This window comes from Leopardus geoffroyi, chromosome D3, assembly GCF_018350155.1.
Source record: "Leopardus geoffroyi isolate Oge1 chromosome D3, O.geoffroyi_Oge1_pat1.0, whole genome shotgun sequence".
Lineage (NCBI taxonomy): Eukaryota > Metazoa > Chordata > Mammalia > Carnivora > Felidae > Leopardus > Leopardus geoffroyi.
The window spans coordinates 94,122,120-94,147,892 of NC_059339.1; the positions used below are offsets into that span (position 1 = coordinate 94,122,120).

The 25,773-nt window shown below is 63.1% G+C and overlaps 2 protein-coding genes across 11 annotated transcripts in view; one reads left to right on the forward strand and one right to left on the reverse strand.

Annotated features, from left to right (window-relative positions):
• NFATC1 (nuclear factor of activated T cells 1) overlaps positions 1–25,773 on the forward strand; it is a 106,373-nt gene that overhangs the window by 59,607 nt on the left and 20,993 nt on the right. For 3 of the 10 annotated variants that reach the window (XM_045458010.1, XM_045458009.1, XM_045458016.1), the window contains 2 exons: positions 1,904–2,036; positions 14,589–14,971. In XM_045458010.1, the coding sequence (XP_045313966.1) occupies positions 1,904–2,036; positions 14,589–14,971 (516 nt within the window). Of the gene's footprint in view, positions 1–1,903; positions 4,201–14,588; positions 15,279–25,773 lie in introns of those variants that run through there. The other 7 variants (XR_006707607.1, XM_045458008.1, XM_045458013.1 and 4 more) reach the window with 6 other exon arrangements.
• Positions 3,164–14,594, reverse strand: LOC123587920 (nascent polypeptide-associated complex subunit alpha, muscle-specific form-like). Its single transcript, XM_045458018.1, has 2 exons — positions 4,344–14,594; positions 3,164–3,275 (listed from the first exon to the last, which is right to left on the reverse strand). Exon 1 carries the CDS (start codon positions 11,151–11,153, stop codon positions 10,197–10,199), a length of 957 nt encoding a protein of 318 aa, XP_045313974.1. The 5' UTR covers positions 11,154–14,594; the 3' UTR covers positions 3,164–3,275; positions 4,344–10,196.

Here is a 25,773-nt window from a genome sequence, read left to right on the forward strand (position 1 = left end):
GTGCCGTGGCTGTCATATTGAATGTGCCTTCTGCACGAAGCGGGATTATGCTGCACACGCAGTTTATACACTAGCAGGAGCCCTCAGCGGGGTTTCTTGTTCCGTGGGGTTCTGCGTGCCACCCGTAATGCCTGGTGTTTCTGTGGTAACACGTGTCCTGTGGCTGCATTTTCCCCCTTCACCGTGCTCCCGGGAGGATGGTGTCGTGCACGTCCTGTTCAGAGGGGTGAAGCGTATCAGCCTGTGCCCGCATTGGAACGCGACCCCCCCCCCCCCCCCCCCCCCCCCCGTCGCCTACAACTTACAAAAACCAAACCCGCAAAGCCCAACTGCTGACGAGGGCCTCCCTGCCTGGCACGCCCTCCCCTGCCCCACGTGACCCGTCACGGAGACTCCCGCTGACGCCTCTTAGTAGTTGTCTCCTAAACCTCTTCCTTGCTTGTCTTCTCTTCCGTGGACGCTAGACTCCACCGTTTCCTCCACAGTGGCTCGCCCCCGGTGGGCGCCAGCTGTGTGCGGAGGCCGGGTGGGAACCCAGACCTGTGCTCCCGAGCCAGGCTCCCGACCACGGGCCGCACCGCCGCCCGAGCCACCTCCTGGCCAAGACGCGGCACTGACATCCCCTGTAACTGCAGTGCAGCCACCCTGCGCAACACCCGTCCTCGGCACAGTCGGCTGCACGTGCACAGGGTCACGTCTGCAAGGGGCCAGACGCTCAGGCTACTTGTTGCTTCTTCCAAACGGATGCAGTTATTGAGACGACCAAACCACGTAGCCTGGAGGGAGCGCAGTCCCAGGGGAGGGGCCCAGAGCAGCTCCCGGCAGCAGGCTTCTTTGCCTCGGTTTCTTTATCTGTAACAGGAACAGGTTGGGCCCAAAGTTCTGTTCGGTTTCCTGTTTTAATATTCATACGATTCCATTACTAACCTGATTCAATCAATTTTGCTATTAAGCTGGGTAACAAAACCCGATACGATGGATTTTTGTTATACATTTTCTTTGCTTGTTAACTTAAATCATTTGACAAAAGCAATCGAAGAAACATTTTGGGTGTGAGATCCTGTCCCTCCCGTGAAATCGGGTACAGCGTGAGCCCCCGTGAGGACGTCGGCACTTTGGTGCACTGCACGCTGTCGGCTGGGGCTCAGGCCCCCTGACCGCCAGCCCGCGTCTCCCACAATGCCATGCTGCCTCATGTGCCTTGTTTTATGCCCGCACTTGAAGGAGCGTAATTTTTGTGAAAATGTCGTCAGTTCGTATTTTAAGCCATGGGAAGGTACCAGTGCCCACCACGGCCCCCATCCCGATCTGTGCTTTCTTTCTAACTGTCCACACGCCCCTCAACCTGCTAGGGTCGAGCTCACCTGTTTGAGGGAGTCCGGGAGGCCATGGACAGGCTTCGAGCCTTCGTCAGAGAACCTGTCCCCAGACACGTGTCTCCAGGAAGCGGGTCTCCTGGGTCTTCAGTGTGTTGCCTGAACAGGGGCGCACAGCTCCATCCGTGGGCCAAACGTGGAACTTTTCTCTAGTTTCCAAAGGCCACTGACCCCTTGGGTTAGGGCAGGCAGATACATCCGGGTGTTCCAAAGACCGAGTAGCTCCTCTCTCAGATTAGCACCAGCGGCTTGTCTCTGGGGCTGAGTCGGTGGGTCTTAGCTGAAGCCCCCAGCCTGCCTCCCCCCACACGCTCCGCATCCACGGGCTGCCCGGGTGTGGCTGGCAGGTTCGATCCGCCCGGACGTGCGCCCGCGCCCCGGGCAGACTCTCTGTGGGCAGCTTCTTCCAAGCAGCCCGCACAGTCGGGAGCTGCTCGCCGTGGCCCCCACGCGGGCTGTTTACTGCAGGGTGCTTGGTGTTTGTGAGATGCTCACCGTCTCCCTCCTCTCTGCCGTTTGCTCGCCAGAATTCGTTGGTGGTCGAGATACCGCCTTTCCGCAATCCGAGAATAACGAGCCCCGTCCAAGTCAGTTTCTACGTCTGCAACGGGAAGAGGAAGAGGAGCCAGTATCAGCACTTGACCTACCTTCCTGCGAACGGTAACGCTGTCTTTCTAACCTTGAGCGCTGAGAATGAGCCCGCAGGGTGCTTTTCCTAAGAGACGCATAGATGCCAAGATGCTGTCGGGGTGAAGCGGTGTATGCGGAAGCTGCGTTATTGTCCTGTTGACAGGAACACGTCCTTGAGTCCTAAAAAAAAAAAGTGAAGCTTTCAGTGTATTTTCCTTCATTACTGCTGTGGGTGGGGCTGCATATTGGGATAATGATGGGTCATTTTTGCTGGCCGCTTGCAAATAGAGAATGGCCCGGGGGGAGAAAAACTGCAGCCCTTTTGCGCCCAAAGGCTGCGGTGGTCTAGGTGTGTGTGTAAGTCCTGTAGGTGTGTAAGGTGGAAAACCAAATAGTTACCATTATTTGGCAGGTGCCTTTAGAAGTAAAGCCGTGGCATTGAGCCTAAAGGCTGGTGCCTGATATGGTCGTTGACTAACATTAACGATCCCTGTGCTCGGGCTGAAACCCCCACGTCACATCTTTGGTCGAATAATCGCACCTTCCTGTGACTGGGAGGCTTTCAGGCCCAAGTACCTGTCACTCCACCAAAACCACCCTCGTTGAGGTTGTGTGTTCACGCATTCTGAGGACACAGCCTTAGGACTTAGAAGACAGTTCGCCTTTTCAGCTTTCTAAGGTGTTTCCTTAAAGAAAATACCAGCGTTTGCCTTTGCCCCCCGAATGTCGTCCTCAGAGCATCGCCTGATGCTCTGAGTGGTTCCGGCTGCGGTCATCCTGGATTTCGCTGTGTTCTGTGTTAAGGTCATCAATGGCGGCAGTCTTCTTGTATGGTAGCTTCTGTTCTAAAAGCTTAGGAGATTAGTGTGATTTAAGAGGGAAGTTATACACTAAAAACTATTGAAAAAGCAGCCACGTTGCTATCTTGGTGAAGTCAAGATTCTCTGAAGGTTTTCGTTTTCTCTGACTGTAACACATAATACCGAGTAGATGATAGAAGGCCCTAGAATATCCGCGTTGATATCAAACCGTTAGAATTAACCGCTTTGGGGGCAAATGTTAGCCGTGCCTTTCAGGATCTGAATGATACGATCTTGTTGCGAAATTACGTCATGAGACTGCACACAACATAGCACCGTGTGCCCGTGAGCTGCTCACGCCAGGCCGGTCTGGTCTGTTCTCTTGTCTGCGACCCCGTCCTGGGTTATGTGGTCTGCTTCATGCAACTCGGTGAATCCTATCTGTTCTTGGAATAAGGTGCAATATATCCTACAAAAGAAAATATTTAGTCGTTTTGTGAAAATGTAATGATTGTATGCTAATTAAACTTCAGGCGTGGTTGACCAAAAGTTGAACGTTTCAAAGAAAACCAGGCCTTTTAAGAGAAATTGCTTTTTAAAGCGGTTTAGAAAATCTCTAACGTTAGTTTCCTGCAGTCCCTGCTCCAAGTTCACGGTGCCCCGAGCAGTGTCAGCGGTAGAGGGCCCCCCCCCGCCCCGCCGTGACCTGCACATCTCTCCTACGGGGGGCACACTGAGCCCCCAGGGACATCTTACTAAGACAATGGGGTGCAGAGGGCAGTGTGTGGGCCATCCTGTCTCCCCGCCCTGCAGCGGGAATCACATCCTACAGCCTTATCCCACGGGGTCCTGACTGTGTTCCACCCCAGTGCCCCGGCGCCCCTCTCTCCACCTGCCCCAGAGACCTCGCCGCCCCCCTCCCCACCCCCTCCATCCGTCAGGCGCCCCGCCGGCACGTGCCAGGCACCTCACACACGTACTCTGGACTCTGTTCCACTTGGACCTTCTCTCTGTAGCCGCTGCTCCGCCCCAGACATCGTCTGTCCCCTAGCGCAGGGGCCAGTGACTGTGGGCCGGACGTACCTGCCATTCTGCTGGCCTGTCTGCCTCTCTCAGGCCTCAGTGACCCTCCACGCTTCTCTCCTTGAAATTTGCTTCCAGCCCCTCGGAGCCTGAGGCATCCTCGCTGCCGGCCCCTGGGGGCACCCGGCCCTGCCCCGGCTTCCTGGGGCGGCAGGCGTCTGCGGCCCTGTGGGGTTGGGACGAGGCCACGCGCCGCTAGGCTGTAAGCTCCCTGGAGCAGGACCCTCGGCTGGGATCTGACCTCGTGGCTGAATCGCGGGGTCTACCCTTACGTGGCTTTAAGAATAAATAAGTGAACGAATGAAAAACTAGAACCCGTGTGTCTGGTTTTCGGTTTGGCGTTTCTCCTGCCGTGCACTCCCCAGGCTCGCCCGGCCGTGAGCAGGACGCACAGACCCGCACTCGGCACCTAGACGGCGCCCCCCACCCTGCCCCCCTGGGCTGAGTCCCCCACCTCACGGAGCGCGACTGTCGACTCTGAGCCCAAAGATACGTGCTGTGCTGTGTCGACGAAAGCTTGGTAGCGGACGGGGCGTGCCGCACGGACGGGAAGACGTCGGCCTGTTTGGGGCGGGCTCCCGTCCGAGGGCGAGCACAGTGGGGCCCCGGCCTCTGTGCGTTCCGACGGCAGGTTCTTTCCAAGGTTATTAAATGTGCTGTTGAAACGGGCGAGGCTTTGGAAGTAAGTCCTCTTAAACTCCACCCGAGAAACTTACTTTCATGTTCAAATGTGTAAAATCAAGTGCTCCTCTAGGGTTTCCGTCAAAATCAGCCGTGGGTACAGGTGATGGTGTGGCCTCAGTTGTCCTCAGGATGGGCTCTCAGACATGTGACCCCAAGGGACAGTGCCCCCGGGAGGCCACCCTCATGCAGAGAGGTGGGGACGCTCACCGCCCCCGTGTGGCCCCTGGCGGTGCAGGTGACGGAAGTGAGGGGGTCAGAGCCCTTGTTGCTCGGGGACGCGTACTCTGGTCACCTTCCCCGCTGCTGGGCTCAGCTCGCCGGTGACCTTCTGACAGCCGGACGGCAAGCGAGTTGACCGCGGCTCCCTGGGATGACGCCCTCCTCTCTTTCCGTCTGCACCACACGCGTCTGCGGGGCCTCCGGTCTCAGGGTCATTCCCAGCGGTCGGCCTGGAAGAGGCCACGAGGCATCACACGCGGGGCCTGCCGGGCTGCGATGGAGCGCGGGCCCCTCTCTGGGTGTTGGCCGTGGGTGTGACGGGGGGTGGGGGTGGGGGACGGAGTGGCACCTGCCGCTCGTGCCCCGGGGCAGCACCTGAAGGCGGCCGTGAGCACATCCGGTGCGATCCTGGAAGGCGCCGCAGAGCACACGGAGCCAGAGAGGTTTCCTCGTTCCTTGTGTGTCACCGTTCCTGTCAACTGTGCCTCCCGCAGCCCCTGCAAGGAGCGCGTCGGGCCCCCGGCTGGGCTGTGCGGGCCGTCAGGGCGGACTCTGCCGGGAGCGGGGGCACCTCTCACCGTTGGGCCAGCTCGTGTTAGGTGTGGAGAAGGACTTGAACCGTGGGCAGCGGCTCCTGAGATCGAGGGGAAGAAGAGTGTCCACGTCAGCGGTGACTCTGCGGGCTCATGTGCCCGACGGCTGCCCCAGTGCCTGGGACAGGCAGGGAGGGGGCAGGAGCTCAGGCAATAAGCGTTTCTGCTTATGGCCTCAAACTTACACACCAAGGCCAGTCTGTCTTTAAGATGAGGAAATAAACGGTGACGAATTATCGAGTCTCGGAGAGTGCGTCTTTGTGTCTGAGATGTTTGTAGTCGGTTTCCCAGAAGGTGCCTATGATGGCTCCTGGCCCCTGCTCACTGTCGCCTGTGGCTGAGCAGGTAGGGGTCCTGGAGTTCCCCCAGGATCAGTGGGGATGGCTTTGGGGACACACCATTGTTGGAGGTCCCAGGCAGCCAGAGCTCCCTGCCCTGGGCCCTGCCTGTCCACCACCGACAGACAGTAGAAGGTCACGGCCGGGGACCACTTGGCATGGGGCAGCTCCTCTAACAGAGCCCTCTTGGGACCGGGGTAGGGGGAGCTCGGAGCCAGGTGGCGGGGCCGGGGCTCCGTGGGCCCGACGTCAGCAGCTGGAGGAGGAACCACGGGGGGAGCGGAGCTCCCGCTCGCCACGGACCTCGCGGTTACGGTAGTTGGTAGCCCCCACGAGATAGGGAGCGGAGGGACGCTGTGCCTCCGCCCCGGCCGGTGCAGACAGGAGTGCATTCTCTGTGTTCCGTTTGCATCGTGTGGTCCGGAAATGAGAGTCCCCAGAGCCGAGGCTGCCGACCGGAGGAGCCGGCCGCGAGCAGCCTGCGGGCCCGAGGGCCAGGGCGGTCTCCCTCCTGTGGCCACCTGCAGACCCAGCTCTCCGGGGGCGGCCCCGTCTGTAGATGGAACCACGGACAGCGGCTTCCAGTCCCGTCAGCCCAGTGGCCTTGTCTTCACAGCAAGCTCCACAGCGAGCTTTGGGCCTCGTTGCTTTTCTGAGTCCTTCGCGTTCAAGTTTGGTCCCAAAGTAATTGCCTCCACGAAATCCTAAAGATGCTTAGTAGTGACTCAGCTGGGAGAAGCTTCACAGCCCCTCGGGCCCCCGGGGCCCTTGTCACAGCCCCCAGGGCTCGGTGGGAGGGCACCCTCTGACAGACTCCTCTGGGCCAGGCCTCACCGGGGCACCCACTCCCCACGTCCCCTCGTCCTGTGGGTAACAAGGAGGTGGGCTTGGTCCATGCGGAGCTCGCGGAGGCCGAGTTTCCTAGGGCACCGTGCCCCCCACTTCTTCTGAAGAGGGCTGCGAGGCATAAGCACGTGGTCCTCGACCCCTAGGCCCTGCTGGGCGAGTGTCCCCACCCCACCGGATAGGAGCTGGGGCGGAGCCCGGCAGGGCAGCCCGCCACCGTCCACAGCGGGGTCCGCCGGGCTGAGACCGCACCCGAGCCCCGTGTGCGTGCGGCCGGAGCTTTGCCTGTCACGGAAGACCTTCGGGGCTCAAACAGAGAAGACTGCCACGTTTCTGACCCACGGGTACGGAGGGTCAGGTTGGCCCAGGTGGCAGAGGGGGCGTCCGTTCTGGGGACTCCTGCCCACCCTGGACTCCCTTCTCAAGGCAAAGCAAAGTCAGTGGTGCCCGTCCCATGACCCCAGGACACCCGGCTTCGGGCCCACTGTGGTCAGTGGCACAGCTGGTCCCCGCGGACATTGTGGAATGTTCTTCCCGAGTCAGCTGAGCCGTGTGATAACCACACCGCCGAGCGAGCACGTTGGGAGCGGGGCCAGTGCACGGTACACGGCCGTGAGCACTTTGTGCGGGACACTCTGCCGTCGCTTCTCGTCGGAGCCTCGCGCAACCTGCATGAGGCTGATTTTATTAGGTCCCCATGTTTACTGGCTCCCCTGCTATTCCAGCCAGAGACTGAGGGACCGGTGTTCTGATTTCTGCTTCCACATCTTCAGCCTGCCGTGTAGAGGTGAGGGGAGCTGGCTGTCCAGTGTAGCTGGGTCTTCCTTGCCCGCAGGAGCCAGGCCCTGGATGCCCCGGGTGGGGACCGTCCCCACCAGCCTGGGAGGAGCTGGAGAGGGATTCGGGAGCCATCCTCCAGGCTCGGGAAGGCCGGCTTCCTCCTTCCGTGGCGAGATTCAGTTTCCCGTATCACCTTCTGGACGCCGCGTCTACCGGCGCTCGTCCACGTGTCGCTGGCCCTGCCGTTGGGTGTCGGGTTCGGTCGTGAGAGGCCCCCAGGTGTCAGGAGCAGGGCTCAGGCGAAGGAGAAGCGGAGAGGCGTTTCCCTCCCAGGCGCCTGGCACCCCCCAGTCAGACGCCTTGACTACCAGGTCAGACGGCACACAGACCCTGACGTGCTGGCCACAGGGAGAGGATTTGAACTTGCAACAGACTGAGGGGTGGACTGTGGGACGGGGCGCCTGGGTCTGAACCTGTGTGAACGAGCACGAGTCTGGCCTGCTTGGGAAACGGGAGACCCACTCCACAGGGCGCGCGTCTGGGGGGACGCCGGGGGCCGGGGAGTGGGGGTGGCTGTGCCCGAGGCTCCTTCACAGAGTCCGTGCTGCCCACAGGGACCAAGCGGAGGGGGCGGGGCACGGGTCGCCAAACACAGAAGGACCACGTGCTGTGGATGGGCGTCCTATCCCTGGGAGCCTGGTCCCGCCAGCTGTGGGGGAGGCAGCCCCCTGGGCCCTGCCCAGAATCACAGCCGTGGGTGCAGCTGCTTGGGGGCAAACAGCAGGACCGTGGATCTCATTCCCTCTAAAGGCGGTTTTGGCCATTCCTGGATGGAAATGCTCGATGCATCTCGTGGCGCGTGTGATCCAGCGTGACTGGTTGGCAGCTCCCCACAGGTGGGGACCCAGAGGAGATGGGGGTTGGTGCCCCATACGGGGTTCCGGCCCCGTCTCTCAGCCTCGGTCCCCACCCGCAGGACCAGTGTGATGCCACCTGGTCGGGATGGCCGTTGCTGCCTGGCTCCGTGGAGCGTCCACAGCCCCGTGAGCCCAGAGAACCCTACCTGGCTGGAAATCTGGGAGGTTTGGCGTAGATGCTGGTTAAGCTGTGTGGAAAAGACGGGGTGGAGTCCCGAGTTGAAATGCCCTCCGTGTCCGTCATCGCGTGGCTCGCGGGTCGGTGTGCGTCAGCTGGCCCGCTGGTCCCCCCGCCCCCGACCAGGCCCCATTCCCTCTGGGCTCCGGGTGTGGAAATGGTGCGTCCTGCCCCTTGGGGTGGGCCCTTCAGGTGGCTGCGGTTACTACTTTGCCTTTCTCGTTATTTGGAAAAGTCATGCCCTGAAGTTATCATCGTGGGTGTTTATACTGACGGTAAAACTGGGGCTTTAATGTCAGGCAGCGAACAGAAAACAATCTGATCTTTGTTCTCTAGGGTTTAGAACAAAACCCCTTTTGTCCAGAACCGTGCAGGGTACCTGGGGAAGTGATCCAGGCCGACGCAGCCGGGGTCACTTGCACGCGTGCGTGTGCAGGGAGAAGGGGGTGGTGGGGGCGGCTCCCTGCACCGTGTGGTGGCTTCGGCATCCGGGGTATCTTGGCACGAGCCGTTGCAGATGAAGGGGTTCTGGGGGCTGGGACTCCGGGCCAGTGGGTCACGTCTGGGGAGGGCTGCCCGCAGGTGGCCGGCAGATGTCACCTTCTCGCCGTGTCCCCGCACGGCAGAGGAAGGTCTCTCTCTTCCCTGTAGGATCAGGGCTCCCCGGACTTCGTTCAGCCATCGTTGCCCCCTGAAGGGCCGTCTCCAAATACCAGCTGTGGCGAGGCCAGGCCTTCAATCTATGGGTTTGGGGGACACAGTGTGGTTAGTTGCAGTGTCTCTGGCCTATCCGAGGCCAAAGAGTGGGGCCCTGACTCGCGAACCCCCACTTCTCCCAGTGCCAGCAGAGGCAGGGGTTTGCAAACGGGGGGCACGCACCAGTAGCCCCCCACGCGGACTGCCCATGTGGCCCCCTTGCCGTTTGCTGGGTAGGTGGGACTCTGTCCCGGGGATAGGGAAGCAGGCCCACAGGAGTTACGCGGTTAGCCAGTGACTGTGCAGCCCGTGGGTCACTGCAGGACTCAGGCCCCCCGTCCGTGTGTGCTCCCCGGGGTGCGGGCCTCTCGTCCCCCCTTCCGTGTGTGCAGCAGGCCGCACATCTAGGGAGGAATATTTAAAAGGAAAGGCACAGACGGGAATTGTGCTTTCTGTTCACCAGCTTTGGGACTGGAGAGCATTTCACAACCTGTGTCCTGCTTCGTTAATCGGAATCTGAGTACTGGGTCAGGTGCTGGGGCCACGAGATCGCTGATGTCTGGGGACCCAGGACTCGAAGAACGGCTTTGCTTTCAGGTAGCTGAGGTGCTGATGGGGGGGTGGGGAGTTCCCCCGACGTTTCCATTACAGACGGGAAGCGCCTTTGTCTTCTTGGGCCCCTGAGCCGGAGGGTTGGCCCAAACAGCATCTCGAAATTGAATTGCTCGACTTTGCTCTTCAGCAAGAGGACAGGGTGTGTCTGATCACGGGCAGGACATGGGGAAGACTTGGGACGGCTGGTCTGGTGTAAGAGGGGACCGTGTCCCCCTGTCCGCTTGGGGGAGGCCATCACATGTGTCCGTACTGGCTCACAGGCCTCGGGATGGTCTGAGCATTTTCTGGAGGGAGTCCCATCACGTTGCTCTGGGCCAGCTGTGGGAGCTGGTCCCGGCCACTGCCCTCTCCATCCGGGAGGGGTCCTGGGGGTCGGGGACTGCCTGGGGGCCAAAGCCCCGACCCTGCTGCTGGGTCCTGCTACATCACCTGCTGAAATTGTCAGTGGCGGCCATTTGGCACCTGCATGGAATCCCTAGGTGACAGGGAGTGGCTGACCCGAAGGTCTGGCCGTCTCGGGGGAGACCGTGAGCCTGGCTGGGTGTGTGCACTGTGCACTCTGCCCGAGGGGCACGTGGATGGGGTGGATGGGGTGGGATGGGGCGGCCACACCTGGGGACCCACGCGTCCACCCTGGGTCCCACCCTGCGGAGCAAGGCGCACACTCACTGCTTGATCTCCTGTGTGAGACACAACAGCACAGCCCATGTGTGAACCACGTGTGGGCCACGAGGCCTGTGCTTGGATGCCCCAAAGCACCCGAACCTGACGAGCAGCAGGGAATCTGCTTGGAGTGATTCGAGGGAGGTGGCCGGCACTGCCTTGAGCCCCACCTGACCTAACCTGGGGCTCTGAGGAGGGCCCTGCTCTGCCCACAGGAACAGGAAGCCGCTGCTGTGTGTGTGTGGGGGGGGGGGGGTGTCGGGCCCATTTGCCAGACATGGGGTTTCTTCGAGCCAGGCCAGGATGTTCTGGAATGGTCTTTGGCCCACAGATGGCCATTGCAGGGGCTGTGGGTGGAGCGGGGTCCTTGCGGAGAGGCATGCCTGCCACACGGCCCAGGAGAGAAGGCGCTGCAGCCTGGGGACCAGAGGTCCTGTTCGGGGCTGAGACAGCCGCCCTTTGCCGGGGCACGGGGTGCCCGGCTTCAGGGGGTTGAGGGGACGTCTGCTCTCTCCTCCGCAGAACGCGGTCCCTGCGCTCGGGGTGTGAACGCCAGCACGGCCGGGGCGGCACCCCACCTCTTCCATGAGAACAGGCTTTGTGAGCGGCGGCCGCCTTCGAGATTAACGCTAATCTCTCGCACGTTTGCTGTAATGAATCTGGATTATAAACTCGCCTCCTGTCCCGGCCCCCCGCCCAGGCCAGCGAGGTGGACGGCGGGAAGGAACCAGACATGGCGTCACACCAAGCGCCAGGTCTGGAAGGAAGCTGCTTTCGGCCGTGGCCGCGGCCCCCCAGCGCTTTCCGCACCGCCCAGGGCCCCGCGCAGGACGCGGCCCCTTTCTTCCCTCGCTAATAGGAAACAGGAGGCGGCGTCTTGCTCTGATTTACAGCGAGGACACGCGTTTGCTTTGAAATCCAACACGAGAAGTGTGATTTAGACGCCGGATGTTCATGCTTGGAGCCCCTGAAGGTGCCACGGGGACGGCGGGAACCGTGGCTGCTGCGTGGATGTCCCGCGTCCCCGGGCCTGGTTCCCAGAGCACATCCGCCCCTGTGTCTGCTGCCCTTCGCCTGTGGTCGGGCCTGTCCTCCTGTGGCTCCCACCCCCCGGCCCTGAGCCCCGGGGTCTCTCTCTTGGTGGCTCCTCTGTCACCCGTGGTCCCTCGAGCACAGGGGGGCCACTGTGTCAGTTTGTTCCCTGAGGGAGTCTGTCCAGGGGCTTTAGGCAGAGGTCAGGCCCACCTCATGGGGTTGGTGGGGTCTCGGCTGCAAACACAGGAGGGACGTGGGCACCCGGCACCGCAGTACCGAGGAGCCCGTGGGGGCCAGGCCGGCTGGACGGGGTGTGGTCCAGCCCCATGGCGTCGGTCCTGCCACGACTCTCCACTGCCCCCCCCCCCCCACACCATTGGACGGTGACCCGTGTCCTGTGGGGCAGGCCCCACGCTGCGAAAGCTTTTCCGGAAGGTCCTGGGGAGCCCAGTGACACGGGAGTTAATGCCGGTGCCACCGGGAGGCCTTAAACAGGTCATAAACAGCATGCACGAGCCAGCGGACCCCAGCTCGCCCCTGCCCGCCGAGGGCGGCTGCCGGGCCTCTGACCAGCCTCCCGGGGTCCCCGGTTCTGGTCGCTCGCACCGAGCCCCATCCCTACGTGGCGGCTGAGTCGCGCTGGCCGGCCTTTCCCGGCAGCTGGTTTGCCTGTGCGGTTCTGAGGCTCAGTGCAGACGGGATAGGAGTTTTTAAAGAGCTCAGGGGACACCTCGCGGGAGAGACGAGTGGGCCCCGTGCCTGGCTGGAAATCCAGTGCAGTGAAGACAGAGTCCCAGTAGGGTTTCATTTAATCCGCCAGACATGTACGTGTTCTCAAGATCAGGAACTTGAAAGCTACCCAGCGAATTCGGAATTTAACCTCCGCTGTTCCGTTCGCCGGCATGTCGCCGCTGGACCGAGTTCCTGGGGCCCCGCCAGAAGGTGAAGGCCTGTCTGCCTCTCTGGGCCTGTCGCCTGGGCCGTTCCGGATTCACAGTGTGCGGGAAGCAGGCCGGGGCGGTCCTGCCTGGGAACACTGTCACCCTGCAGGCCGCGTCCCCTGTCACCCGGCACTTTGGGTGTGACGTGAGCGGGGGCCCAGCACTGTGCCCTGTTAACCGCGGGGCAGCTGGAGGTCCAGCTCCCCGCCCCACCTTGGGGAGGCCGCGTCAGGCTGCGCCGCACGGCACAGCCTCTCCCCAGAGGCGGGCTGCCGAGCCGGAGGCCCCGCGGCTGGGGGCTGGGGGGGGGGGGCTCGATGGCAGAAACCCCAGCCACGGCAGCTCCAGAGTCAGTGGTGGCCACTGCTGGGTGGACGGAAGTTAACAGAGAGCCCCCAGGGGCGCGAGGGCTTCTGAGGGGCCACCCGACACGGCCACTGTTCCCACGCACGCGCACGGACGCTCGAGCCTAGGGACGCACTGCGCCTCAGGTGGGGCCAGCCGGGGGCTCCTGGGCCAGGGGCCCGAGGTCACTGTGGCCCCCGTGAGGAGCAAGGCCCACTCTTCCACACGCACACCCAGGCCCTCGCGGGTCCTGGCTCCTCCCAGAGACCCGTGACGGTGGCCCAGAGCACGTGTGATGGACACGCAGCGCTAAAATGCCACCCCGAGAAGAGCTGCTCTTCCTGGGTCCCTCCTGCGGCCAACTGCGCTTTTCTCTGGACGCCCCCGTGCTGGGACTCGCCCGCAACCAGAGCCCTGCCCCCCGGGTCCCGCGGAAGAGAGTGCGCTCACCCGGCAAGAGTGCAAGAGCGGTGCACGTGTAGCGGCCCTTGGGGACACGCGGCTGACGCACACCTGCCCGGCGCCCCCATGGTGCCCGGTGTGAACGCCACCCCTCGCTCTGTTGCTCTCTGTCCGGCCCTCCTGCCCCCAAAAACGCAAAGCAAAAGAGAGCGATCCCGTGGCGAGCCCCGGGAGCCGAGCGCCAGGACTTGGCGCCTCTGAGGGGAACTAGACACCCAGGAACCTGCCGGTCACGTAGCGCGGGCACCGCCTTCGAACGCAGATTAGATGGAGCTGGTCACCACCTCAGGGCCGTGCCTCGTAGGCACTGCTGCGTAAGACGTGGCCCAGCTGTCCACGGCGGCCGGCAGGTCTTGGGGCGCAGACGTGCTCTAGTGAGGGCCGAGGCCGGGGCCACGCAGCCCACAGGCTGGTTCCCCCAGTGCGGCGGACCCCACCGCCACGCACCCCACCGCCACGCATCCCTCACGCGTCCGTCTCCTAGGAAGAGAGGGGAGGGTGGGTGGGAGGGTCTCGAGACAGCCCCTCACCCAGGAGACCTTCGGCTGCGTGGGTGACCGTCGCGGCACCAGGTGCGCCGTGAGCCGGCTCTGGGGAACAGGCGAGGAGGCGGGGCCCTGGGAGCACGCGGGGGCAGGAGATGCGGGAAGGTGGGAGGACGGAGCGGGTCCCGCGAAAACCCACAGCACACCCGCCCCGTTTTGGAAGCCGGAGCCGCTCGCGCCGTCTGGCCCGGGTCTGGCAGAGAGGACGGGCCGCTGTCCTGCTGTCTGCCTCACGGCCCTGCTTCCCGGCGCGGGGGGACGGGAGGGCCCAGAGCCGTACCCCAGCTGCGTGGCCGGGGTGGCCTGTGGCTCCGAGGCGGCTGCCCCACGGAGCCGCCTGGGTGGGTGCGTTCTCCCCGCACGTCGGAGGCTTCCCCCCGCCGTGTAGTCGCGGACCGTTTCTCTCGGGGTTTCCGGACATCTCCGCGCCACCTCGGTGCGTGTTCGAGTTCACCGAACGTGCAGACGTTTATCAGATAGGGCGTCGGTAGCAGGAGGAAGGCGGTTGTACATCCAAGTTAAAATTTTCGCTTTGATTGCTACAAATCCGCGGGCCCTTGGGTCCAAAGCTTCTACTGCAGTTTGCAAATGGATTTTTATAGCACATTAGTGCTGGGGGGGATTCCAAGCAAAACAGTGTTCTCAGTATTAGAACCAGCTGCAGCTTTCTGGAGACGGTGACTCACACCCTCCTCTTAATTGGGTGGGAGAACCAGGCGGAGACGCACGGGGACTCGGGACGCTGTTTATTTTGCGAGGGCGTCCTGGCCACAGCCCGCCCCATCCCCCACCCATCACGGCGTCTGCAGCCCGCGTTCATTCCCCTCCTTTCCTTCTTGCAGCTCCAACCATAAAAACGGAGCCCGCAGACGACCACGAGCCTGCCCTGACCTGTGGGCCGGGGGGCCAGGGCCTGAGCCCGCTCCCGCAGCCGCGCTTCAGCCAGCAGCTCGTGGTGCCACCCGACCCGGGCTCCTGCCTGGTGGCCGGCTTCCCGCCCTGTCCGCAGAGAAGCACCGTGGTGTCGCCGCCACCCGGCGCCGGCCAGGAGCTCCACGACCTGTCTTCCGCTGCCTACGGCAAGGGCACGGCCAGCCAGGGCCACGGCCACCTTGGACTCCAGCGGCCGGCCGGAGGGGTGCTCGCCGTTCGGGAGACGCCAAGGCCTGTGGGCGTGCACCCCGGGCCCCCCCAGCAGCCGCCCCCCGCCCTGCTGCAACCACAGGTGAGTGCACGGCTGAGCAGCGGCTGTCCCCTGGGCCTCCGGCCAGCTCTCTGTCCTGACAGCCCCTCCTCCTCACCACCGTCCGGTACCCAAGAGCCGACCTGTTTGCAGTCCTGCAGCCCTACCCGCCCATCCGAGATGGGCCGCCAGCAGCACCGACTGCCGAAGGCTCCGAGGAGCGAGTCTGCAGCCCCCCGGCCCCTGCCGCTGCCCGAGGTGCGTGAGGACAGTAGTCATAGTCTGGCTCCCTTTCCCGTAACGGTCAAGCGAGAGCCTCAGGAGCTGGACCAGCTGGACCTGGACGACGGTAAGTGCCCGTGGCCGTAGGTGCGCTCAGCCTGGCGCCGCGTCTGTGAGTGTGACGAGGAGGGGTGTGCGCCTCAGCCACCTGGCGGGGGAGCACGCCCGGCGCGTGTGTCCGCGCTCCGGGCGCGTCCTGCGGCTGGCGCGCTGCCTGCCGCGTGGCTCCGCTCCGTCACCCCTCCCGGATGTCCCCGAGTGCCGGTGGCTGCAGACCCGCAGGCCCGACGCGGCCCCAGGCGGAACAAGTTCTGTTTGAAGAGGCTGCCCCGGCACGTGGCTTCGGGTCAAGCTTTCTTGCTTCTTAGCACCTTAAGGGCCTCCCGGGCTGAGTGAACGATGTTTAAATGGCGGCTTAGCTGAAAGTGGTGAACGTTCTGTGGCGCACCGCTCCGGTCAGGCGCCTGGCGGAAGGGTGATGAGGAGCTGGGCTGCCCCTGAACGGGGACTCACAGCCCCCTGTGTGGGACCCACCCTCCCCCCCCCCCCGACCAAGCACACGGGCTGTCTCACCATCCAGCGTGCCACGTCAGGGTGGTTCGGAAGGGAAGGGCCCTCAGGACACCTGCAGTCAGCCTACGTGGCAGGCAAGTCCACATGCTAGGGTCTGTCCACACAAGGAGGGCAGAAGACACCCCATTGTTCTTAGTGCGATCATTCCACAGAATTCTCTTTCCTGCAGGACAAGGTGCTGCCTGTGCCCAGTGCAGGCAGGTGGCACGCTCGCGCTCAGTCACCTGACTGTTGGTGGCTCAGGCACGTGCCCAGCGGCCCCGTGGTCTGCTCAGTACAGTGGGCCTGGTCAGTGCCTCCACAGGCCCTGTGTGGATTGCGAGCGGGTGCCGGGCCCGGTCAGCGGGTCCACAGTCCCTGCGTGGATTGTGAGTGGGTGCTGGGCCCGGTCAGCGGGTCCATGGGTCCACGGGCCCTGCGTGGATTGCGAGCGGGTGCCGGGCCCGGTCAGCAGGTCCCTGGTCCCTGCGTGGATTGTGAGTGGGTGCTGGGCCCGGTCAGCGGGTCCATGGGTCCACGGGCCCTGCGTGGATTGCGAGCGGGTGCCGGGCCCGGTCAGCGGGTCCCTGGTCCCTGCGTGGATTGTGAGTGGGTGCCGGGCCCGGTCAGCGGGTCCCTGGTCCCTGCGTGGATTGCGAGCGGGTGCCGGGCCCGGTCAGCGGGTCCACAGTCCCTGCGTGGATTGTGAGTGGGTGCTGGGCCCGGTCAGCGGGTCCATGGGTCCACGGGCCCTGCGTGGATTGCGAGTGGGTGCCGGGCCCGGTCAGCGGGTCCACGGTCCCTGCGTGGATTGTGAGCGGGTGCTGGGCTCGGTCAGCGGGTCCATGGGTCCACGGGCCCTGCGTGGATTGCGAGCGGGTGCCGGGCCCGGTCAGCAGGTCCCTGGTCCCTGCGTGGATTGTGAGTGGGTGCTGGGCCCGGTCAGCGGGTCCATGGGTCCACGGGCCCTGCGTGGATTGCGAGCGGGTGCCGGGCCCGGTCAGCGGGTCCCTGGTCCCTGCGTGGATTGTGAGTGGGTGCTGGGCCCGGTCAGCGGGTCCATGGGTCCACGGGCCCTGCGTGGATTGCGAGCGGGTGCCGGGCCCGGTCAGCGGGTCCCTGGTCCCTGCGTGGATTGTGAGTGGGTGCCGGGCCCGGTCAGCGGGTCCCTGGTCCCTGCGTGGATTGCGAGCGGGTGCCGGGCCCGGTCAGCGGGTCCCTGGTCCCTGCGTGGATTGCGAGTGGGTGCTGGGCCCGGTCAGCGGGTCCATGGGTCCACGGGCCCTGCGTGGATTGCGAGCGGGTGCCGGGCCCGGTCAGCGGGTCCCTGGTCCCTGCGTGGATTGTGAGTGGGTGCCGGGCCCGGTCAGCGGGTCCCTGGTCCCTGCGTGGATTGCGAGCGGGTGCCGGGCCCGGTCAGCGGGTCCACAGTCCCTGCGTGGATTGTGAGTGGGTGCTGGGCCCGGTCAGCGGGTCCATGGGTCCACGGGCCCTGCGTGGATTGCGAGTGGGTGCCGGGCCCGGTCAGCGGGTCCACGGTCCCTGCGTGGATTGTGAGCGGGTGCTGGGCTCGGTCAGCGGGTCCACGGGCCCTGCGTGGTTTGCGAGTGGGTGCCGGGCCCGGTCAGCGGGTCCCTGGTCCCTGCGTGGATTGTGAGTGGGTGCTGGGCCCGGTCAGCGGGTCCATGGGTCCACGGTCCCTGTGTGGATTGCGAGCAGGTGCCGGGCCTGGTCAGCGGGTCCACAGGCCCTGCGTGGATTGCGAGCGGGTGCTGGGCTCGGTCAGTGGGTCCACGGGCCCTGCGTGGATTGAGAGCGGGTGCCGGGCCCAGTCAGCGGGTCCACGGGTCCACGGGCCCTGCGTGGATTGCGAGCGGGTGCCAGGCCCAGTCAGCGGGTCCACGGGTCCACGGGCCCTGCGTGGATTGCGAGCAGGTGCCGGGCCTGGTCAGCGGGTCCACGGGTCCACGGGCCCTGCGTGGATTGCGAGCGGGTGCCGGGCCCGGTCAGTGGGTCCACGGGCCCTGCGTGGATTGCGAGCGGGTGCCGGGCCCGGTCAGCGGGTCCACGGGTCCACGGGCCCTGCGTGGATTGCAAGCGGGTGCCGGGCTCAGTCAGCGGGTCCACGGGCCCTGCGTGGATTGCGAGCGGGTGCGGGGCCCAGTCAGCGGGTCCACGGGTCCACGGGCCCTGTGTGGATTGCGAGCGGGTGCCGGGCCTGGTCAGCGGTGCTTCTCGTCTCCTCGGGTAGAAGCTTTACTGGGCCCAGATGCGCACGTCCCCTGCTGCTGGACTCAGGTGGAGCTGAGAGCTCGGGGCAGTGCTGGGCACATGGCCTCCTGCCCCCCAGCCTCCGTGGTCAAGGCCTCGCAGCCTCCTTTAGTCGTGGTCCCTAAAAGTAACAGCCAAATATGGTAGGCTCGTCCCTCTCACCACAGCTGTTTCAGTGAATGTCCCATTTTCACCGTTCGTATCGTACAGGCTTCCCTGTGGCAGAGCTGCAGGCATCCTGTCGGAAGAGCGTTCCCTTCTGACGCTGCTGTTCCAGAAGCGGACGGTGCCTATGGGCCTGTTCCACCTAAGAGGCAGGTGCAGCCTGGCAGGGGGACCCATGAGCCTTCAAGGCAGTGCAACCCCAGCCCCAGCCTCCGAGCACCAGTGTTTGCCTTTGGCTCGGTGACCCAGGGCTTTGCAGACTCCTGTCCGCTGAGGTGACCCGGGGCCTGCCCTCTGTCTGCTGGGGTGACCCGGGGCCTGCCCCGGCTTCTCCATCCCCAACTTGAGGCTACGAGCTTTCAGGTACTTTTGTTCCAAAACGTTCCACCTTCAATCCTGGAGCCCCCTTGTGGTGTGTGCCTGCCGGCTCCTACGGGAGACCAGGCCCCTCCTCCTTCCCGAGGTGCAGGCCCTGACGAGCTCTCAGGGACACCCCAGAAGCCGGCAGTCCGTCCTTCAGAACCGCACTCTGGGTCCACAGCTGCCCTCGGCAACCTCAGGAGGTTTATCACCGGCGGGAGGTGGCGCCGGGTCCCTGTGGGTACCTGCGCTGCGTTCGGTCCCCTGAGGCGCATCAGGCCCGAGGCGGGCAAGCTCCCTGCCAGCCTTCTCAGTGCTCCGTGTGGTCTTGGGAAGTTCTGGCCTGGCCCTGGGGCCAGGAGGGCCCGAGGGTCTTGGCCGAATCTCCAGTGCCTTCGGGAAAGCGCAGAAGACCGGCCGGGCAGGCTCTCCAGTCGGCTTTGCTGCCCGAGTGTCTTGAGGTCAGAGGCGGTCTTGTCAGGGGTGAGGGGGTAGGGGCCACCTGGGAGGTGCGTGTGACGGGGGTGTCCTGCGCCCGGTGAGTCCACAGGGGTAGGATCTGTTCTCAAGAGGGCGCCGTGGCCCCGGCGAGTCTCTGGGCACCGCCCAACTAGAGCTCACCTGGGTGGGTGTTGGGTTTGGTGGGGAGGGCAGAGCTGATGGGGGGGTCCTCCTCCAGGCCCCTGGTCCCACGGGGCCGCCGGCCGCACACGCGTAGCACTGACTCCCGTCTGCAGGGGCCCAGCCGTCAGCCCGGTGCTCGCCCACGGAGCAGGGCTCTGGGGCCACGTTCTGCAAGGAGCCACCACCTCCCGGCTGGCTCCCAGTCCTGGCCTGACTCCCTCCATGGTGCCTGCCCCACCTTTCCCGCACTACCTGTCACCCACCCACCGTCAATAGCTGCTGTACCCTCACTGGGGGGGGGGGGGGGGGCGTCTCACACCTCCATCCACTTTGTGAGGTCACTTTCTCAGGGATCTCTCCTTCTTCATCCAAACATCCTGCCTCGGTCTCCCTGGGCATCTCCTCCTGCTCTGAGCCTCAGCCGTGCCCCCCTGACAGCAGCCGTCTGCCCATTGGCCTTTCTTGGTGGTGCTTGTGGTCCTGGGCCCCCTGGGCAGCGGCTCTGAGAGCCGGCCCGTGAGGCTGCACACAAAGACGTTCCCTCTGCCTCCGTTTGGGGCTGGATTTATGGGCCCTTATTTCCACAAAGGCCCCGTAATCCGAGGCCGGCTATAAACAAAGCTTTTCAGTTTTAGCTCATGAGAGCATTCCCGGGAGATGTTTGTTGTTATTTTTGTTGTTGTTGTTGTTGTTATTTTTTGGTCAGAACTGGGATCGTGGTGAAGGCAAGGGCACCGCAAGCCTCCGTAGCAAGCAGATAACGTGTTTATAGAAACACGCGTGCTTTTTCACTCGCGCACGCTGACGCGTGCTGTTCCCCCTCTGCCCTGGTGGTCCTCACTCAAACCTTGAGCAGCTGAGGAGTAGACGCTGGCCTCGGACCCCTTACAGAAGTGGCCCTGATACGTCCCCCTCTGGGTCCTTCCAGAACCGGTGGTGGGTGGAGGGGACGAACCTGGGACCGCCTTTCTTGAGGCTGACAGAGGCCAGTGGGGAGCACGCACCGCGCTCCTGGGGCTCAGCCTCACACCGGCCCAGGCTTCCCTCCAGCGCGGCTTCTAGGCCCAGAGGCCAGAGTGGGCCACGCACGCAGGCCCGGGAGGTAAGCACCGAGAGCTGTGGGCTCTGCGGCTTCTCCCTGGCAGTCCGGGCACACACGTGGCCTGGCCCAGGTGTCCGTCCGCCACCAGGAGAGCAGATGGAACGATCGTCACTCTGTGTGGCTGGAGACTATGCGCCCACAGGCCGTTAGGAGGCAGAGTGGGCCCAGCCCCTTCTTGCGGTCCGAGTGAGGACAGAGTGCCGTGTCCTCGTGCCAGGGTGAGTGACTCCGTCCACTGAGGTGGCACGGGCTCTCGGGAGGATCTGGAGGCAGGATCTCCGTGGCAGCCTTGGCTCCCTGGAACCCAGGACCCTCTCACGAGAGCCACGATACGAACGTGGTCGAAGACGGTTTAATGCAGGGTAAAGGCCCACGTCGCGGGCACGGCACCTGAGCCCGGAGCCCCCCATCGGAATGCCGAGGGACATCTAGGGCCGGGTTCGAACAGGCGCCCTCCCGACGGGCCGAGGGGGGAGGGCACGCAGGTGTCGTGGGCGGGTGTGGGCCTCGACTCGGAAGGCTCTCCGCAAGCCTGCAGGACCTGTGTTGCCCCAACAGTCTGATTCTGTGCCAGCCCCCCCCCCCCCCCCATTTTAACAGCTCGCCTGACGGGGGCTTTAGAGAATTAACTTGTCAAACGGGCAGTGTCACGCTCTGCCCCTTCCGGGTTGAGGGAAGGTTCGGAGAGAGCTTGCGCACCGCCTGGGTGGGAGAGGGGCCACGCCCACCACAGCCAACCTGGGGCCGGGGACCCTGCTGGCCGCTCCCATCTGAGCAGCTGCCCTGCTGGCGCTTCCCCCGCCTTGGCCCACGGGAGCCCCCCAACACCCCCTGGAGCTGCAGCCCTGAACCCAGTTGTGCCTCCCCTCCCCCCACGCCCGCCCCTGCATGCCTCCCCTCCCCCCGCGTGCCTCCCCTCCCCCTGACGCCCGCCCCACGTGTGCCTCCCCTCCCCCCACGTGCTTCCCCTCCCCCCACGTGCCTCCCCTCCCCCAGTCCACACGTGCCTCCCCTCCCCCGCATGCCCACCCCACACGTGCCTCCCCTCCCCCCGCCCCACGAGTGCCTCCCCTTCCCCACCCGCCCTCCGCCCCACTTACTGGTGATTACACTGCCCTGGACCAGGCGTGAGTTGCCCTGTGCTTTGTTCACCCTGTGTCTTAAGACAATGGGACCCAGCGTCGCGGATTCAGCCCAAGGGCAGCTGTGACGATGAGGGTGGTGGTGCCCGGACCAGGTGCGTCTTCCCTCTGTCTCTGGTCTGAATTTGCAGCCTGGAAATGGGATAAACAGCAAAAACCTAAATTAGAAAATCCGACACGTTGATTTCAAGTGGCCTTGAAGTTAAAGAGCAAACACCTAGTCTTGGGCAGTTATGCAGCCGGCAGGGGGGAGGCTGGGGCGGCTATGATGGGGGGATACGCCCACTTCCAGGAGAGACCAGCAAGCCATGGGACAGTGGGACCGCGGGCCCGTGACAACCTGGTGGCAGTGAGGCCTTTTGCTAGAGGCCCACGGGCACCGTGGACTCCCACACCGCTCTCCGGGGGCCCCGTGGGCGGACAGGGCCTGGCCGGTGGAGGGCCTGCACGTGCCGGCGCCTGTGGTGACAAATCCGATAGCGGGGAGCACGGTGACGATCATCCCGGCCTTTCCCTCCGACCAGCAGAGCTTTCTGGAGCTCTCGCGTTCGCCTGATGGGGCCACGCAGGAGCTCTGACCTTCGTGTAATTACATCGGGCAATGATGGCATGCTGGCTTCTGCACCACCATTCAGAAGTCAGGGACCGGGTGCTTTGGGGTTCTCTGCTGGCGTTTCGTTTGGGTTTTATTTTTGTTTTCTAGGAGCGTGTAATGAAAGAGCCAAGAACAGGGTTTCTGTCCAGTCGCCGGGAGTCTGGGGCACTTGCGGCACGTAAACGTCGCTGCCAGGGTGGCTCACGCTTGGGACCGCCCCTCGCGTGTGACCTGCTCTGTCTGCAGAGCGACGCCCTGGAACCTGGGAGGATTAACGCGTTACAGATTTCCGTTTGTCTTAAAGAATAACGTAAGCGTAAGAGAACTGGCCTGAAAACGGATCCCAACTTTTTTTTTTTTTTTTTAGAATTTGTTTTTCAGTTGTCTCTACTCTCAGGTTTTGTTTCAAAAGTATTTGGCTCTTCAGTTATAATTTGCTCTTTGGTGCAACAGTATCCATAGGACTTAAGCTCTCGATTTAGACTTCTCAATCGTGGCAGAATCACAGGCATGTGTTTTTAAGAGATCCATGTTATAGGCCTTGTGCTATTTCAGATGTAGATTTTTTCAAATCGGCCGTAGAAGCTAGCCAGGAGCCCTTTCTGGGGTACGACCCTGCGAGTTCCCCGTGTGCAGAAGGCAGCTGTGGGGCCATGCGCCCCCTGCGTAACGGGTTGTCCGTGGCTTACGCGAAAACGTGAGCAGCTCACACACGCGCCCGCGCAACTGTCCGTGTGTCACGGCCTTTGGAGAGGTACCCTACGCGTTTCTGGGGCACACGGCATTCACCGCGTGTTACGTGAACGGGACCCACACAAGAACTGCTTCTGCAGAAACGGGCACCTCCTTTGAGCGTTGCTGCTGACGCACTTGCTCCCGAGGCGTTGGTGTGTCTGCGCCTTCGCCCCCGTTGTCACCCCGCCCGCCCGGCAGCCTCAGCCACAATCGGCCCTTTCAGTCCCCGCCAGCAGCGCTCAGCCTTCCAGAAGTCTCCATGTCATTAAAACAACAAGCAGGTGGACCAGGCGGCCAGGATCGTGTCTGCCCGAGTCTGGGCCGTGAGTCCCCTGCTCTGCTCCCCCCTCTTCCCTCAGCCCAAGCTGCTCTGGGAGAGAACAGAGTCTTTCCTCATGGAAAGTTTTACCGACCTGGCTTGGCACCCAAGGCTGGGGCCTCCCCCATTCCATTCGTGATGGAAAGAGTCTGTATCACGGCGATCAAACACGCGAGTCGTGAATACTGTGGACGGCGGCTACTGCGTGATGGGTAGAAGAATGAATTCAGCCACGCAAACGATTCATTAGAGTCAGTCCTTCGTGCACGCGGATGTGCGCCTCGGAGTCTCGAGGCGTAAAAATGACGCCCCACGCCACTGGAGACAGGGTCTGCTGTTGGTGGGTTGCAGGCTCTGATGATGGGTTCTCTGGAGGCCCCGCAGAGGGCTCTCCCAGCGCAGAGGTGAGTCCCCCGGGCCTGGCCTGAAGCTGCTGACCCAAGAAGCAGAGCCTCTAACTGGTCACTTCCAGGGACCGGAGTGCCTCCAAGGGCCGTGGCAGGATTTTCTGACCCGCGCACGCTCCTCGCGGGGCCCGCGGTCCACGTGTGCACGGAGCTGTGCGTCAAGGGACGGTGCGCCTCGTGGGGGTCAGATACGCAGACGTCGGTGTAAACATTTTAGCCTTTGTCCAGATAAACCGAAGTGTGACCCGGCAGCTAGCAGAGACCGTTGGTCAGTGTGACGAGGGTCTCTCAAGTGGACGTGGGCAGCGCCCCAGCCCCGTGTTTCCGCTGTCTCAGAAGGTGTGTGCTTCCCCTTGGGGACCCGCCGCGGCCGACCCCCAGGGCAGCAGTGGTCAGGAGGCCGGGCCTCCAGGAAGGAAGAGGGGAAAGAGAGCGGGGGGTCCGGGAGGCCTGCTGAGGAAGGCCCTCTAGAAGTAGCGTGCAGTCACAGACGGGCACCCAGCCCGTAACCCGTCGGGCCGTGACGTCAGAGCATCTGCCCCTTCCGACGGGCCGTGGGGCCAGGCGGGCGAGGGGCCCTTCGGCGCGTGGGACGTGGGAGCTTCGGTGTCGGTGAGGTTCCGGGCACTTTCCTCCATTCTTACCTGGTATAGACATTACCTACAAGCATGGAGGGCTTTGAGTTATCTTGTTTCTGATGACGATATCATTCTAGAGTCTGCCTGCTTTCTGTGTACTTGGAGAGGGATCCGTGGGATTGCCGTCAGTGATGTTTCTGCCTCTCCTCGCCGTCACGGGCCTTAGCTCGTTTCCCTCTTAGTATTAACTTGAGATGAAGAAATAGAGCTGGAGAAGGAAAGCAAAGGGAAGAGCCCGAGACCGCCATGGAGCTCAGCAGCCTTCCATCTACTTACGGCAGGAGCGCAGAGGACCCGCCAGCCGATGCCCAGACGTGACTGTGCTTGTGGGCAGCGTGGGACGTGCTCGTGGTGCTTTTGTCCTTTGTCACGGGCAAGCTCTGAGTAGTCGCAGAGTGTGCGTGGACGAGCGTTTCATGACTGCCATGCTGGTTCTTTCTGACTTCCTCCTGCAGAGAGCAGGGCACCTTTCTGAGAGTTCTTTAAATGGCTTTGTCTCTGCCACAGATCAGGTTGTACGACTCGGGCCTGGGCTCCGTGCCTTTTCTTTCCCTGAGGCTCGCGGCGCTTTCCTACTTGAGAATGAGCGCTCTTTACAGATACCTTCAGATCTGTGAGCCTGCGAATAGCACGCCACTGTGCCGCGTCACCGGAGCGTGAAGCTGTAAGGCAAAGCATTTAAGAGCATAATAGCCACATTCAAAAAGCACGGTTGGTGATCAGCCATCAGGGCCTGTCGTCTCCTTGGGGAGAGTGGTGACCAGGGCAGCGGAGGGCTCTGTCTACATCTGTCGGACAACCGTGTTTTTGTAAGAGCAGCCAGACTCTTCCGTAACCCGGGCGCTGGGCTCTCCTGCCCCCGGAGCTGCAGGCAAAGAGACGGCTAGGCACGGACGCTTTTAAGCGATCTTCCTGACGGAAAAGCGTATTCTTACCCACGGATCCCTAAGGAACACTGAGTCACTGGCTCACGGGTGTCCGTCACATTCAGGCAGAGAAGAACACGGATGCTTGGAATTGTGGCAACGTTCTTCCCGTCGGAACTGAGAAAGTCGCTCCCGACCGAGCTGACGCATCATTGTCAACAGAGAACCCACGTGCCAGTAACAGCACGGCCTTTGGCGCTTTTCAGACTGGCTGTTTGCATACGTTCTCTCAGTTCCCATCTTCAGCCTTGGAACAGACCCGTGGCCGGAAGCGCCAGTGTTGGCCACGCTCGGCAGGGGAGACGGGGCTCGCAGACGGGTCGGTTCATGTGCTCACATCACACTGAACAAGTGACAGGCCAGGAGCACCACGGGGACCTGCCAGCTGTGGTGTAAGTGCAGCCTCTTTACCAGGGTCAGCTCCGTCATGAGTATCTCTGCCCACTCGATACGTGACATTTAAAGCGTCCTGCTTAAAAGTCTGGCTTGCAAGCGTGAGTGGGCCTTGCAAACCCAGGAGGACCGTGGTGTGTCTTCACCGGAGAACCTCTGGTTCTCGCCGGAGGCACCTTTCGAGAGCTCGGAAAGGGTGCCAAGACAGACAGGACTTGCAGAGTGTTGGAGAGAGGGCCTCACAGAGTCAGCACTCCCAAAGAAAGCAACAAAAATACTGACAGAACCACCAAATCAATCGTTTCACGATCTGGAAGTTCACCGAAGAGGCGG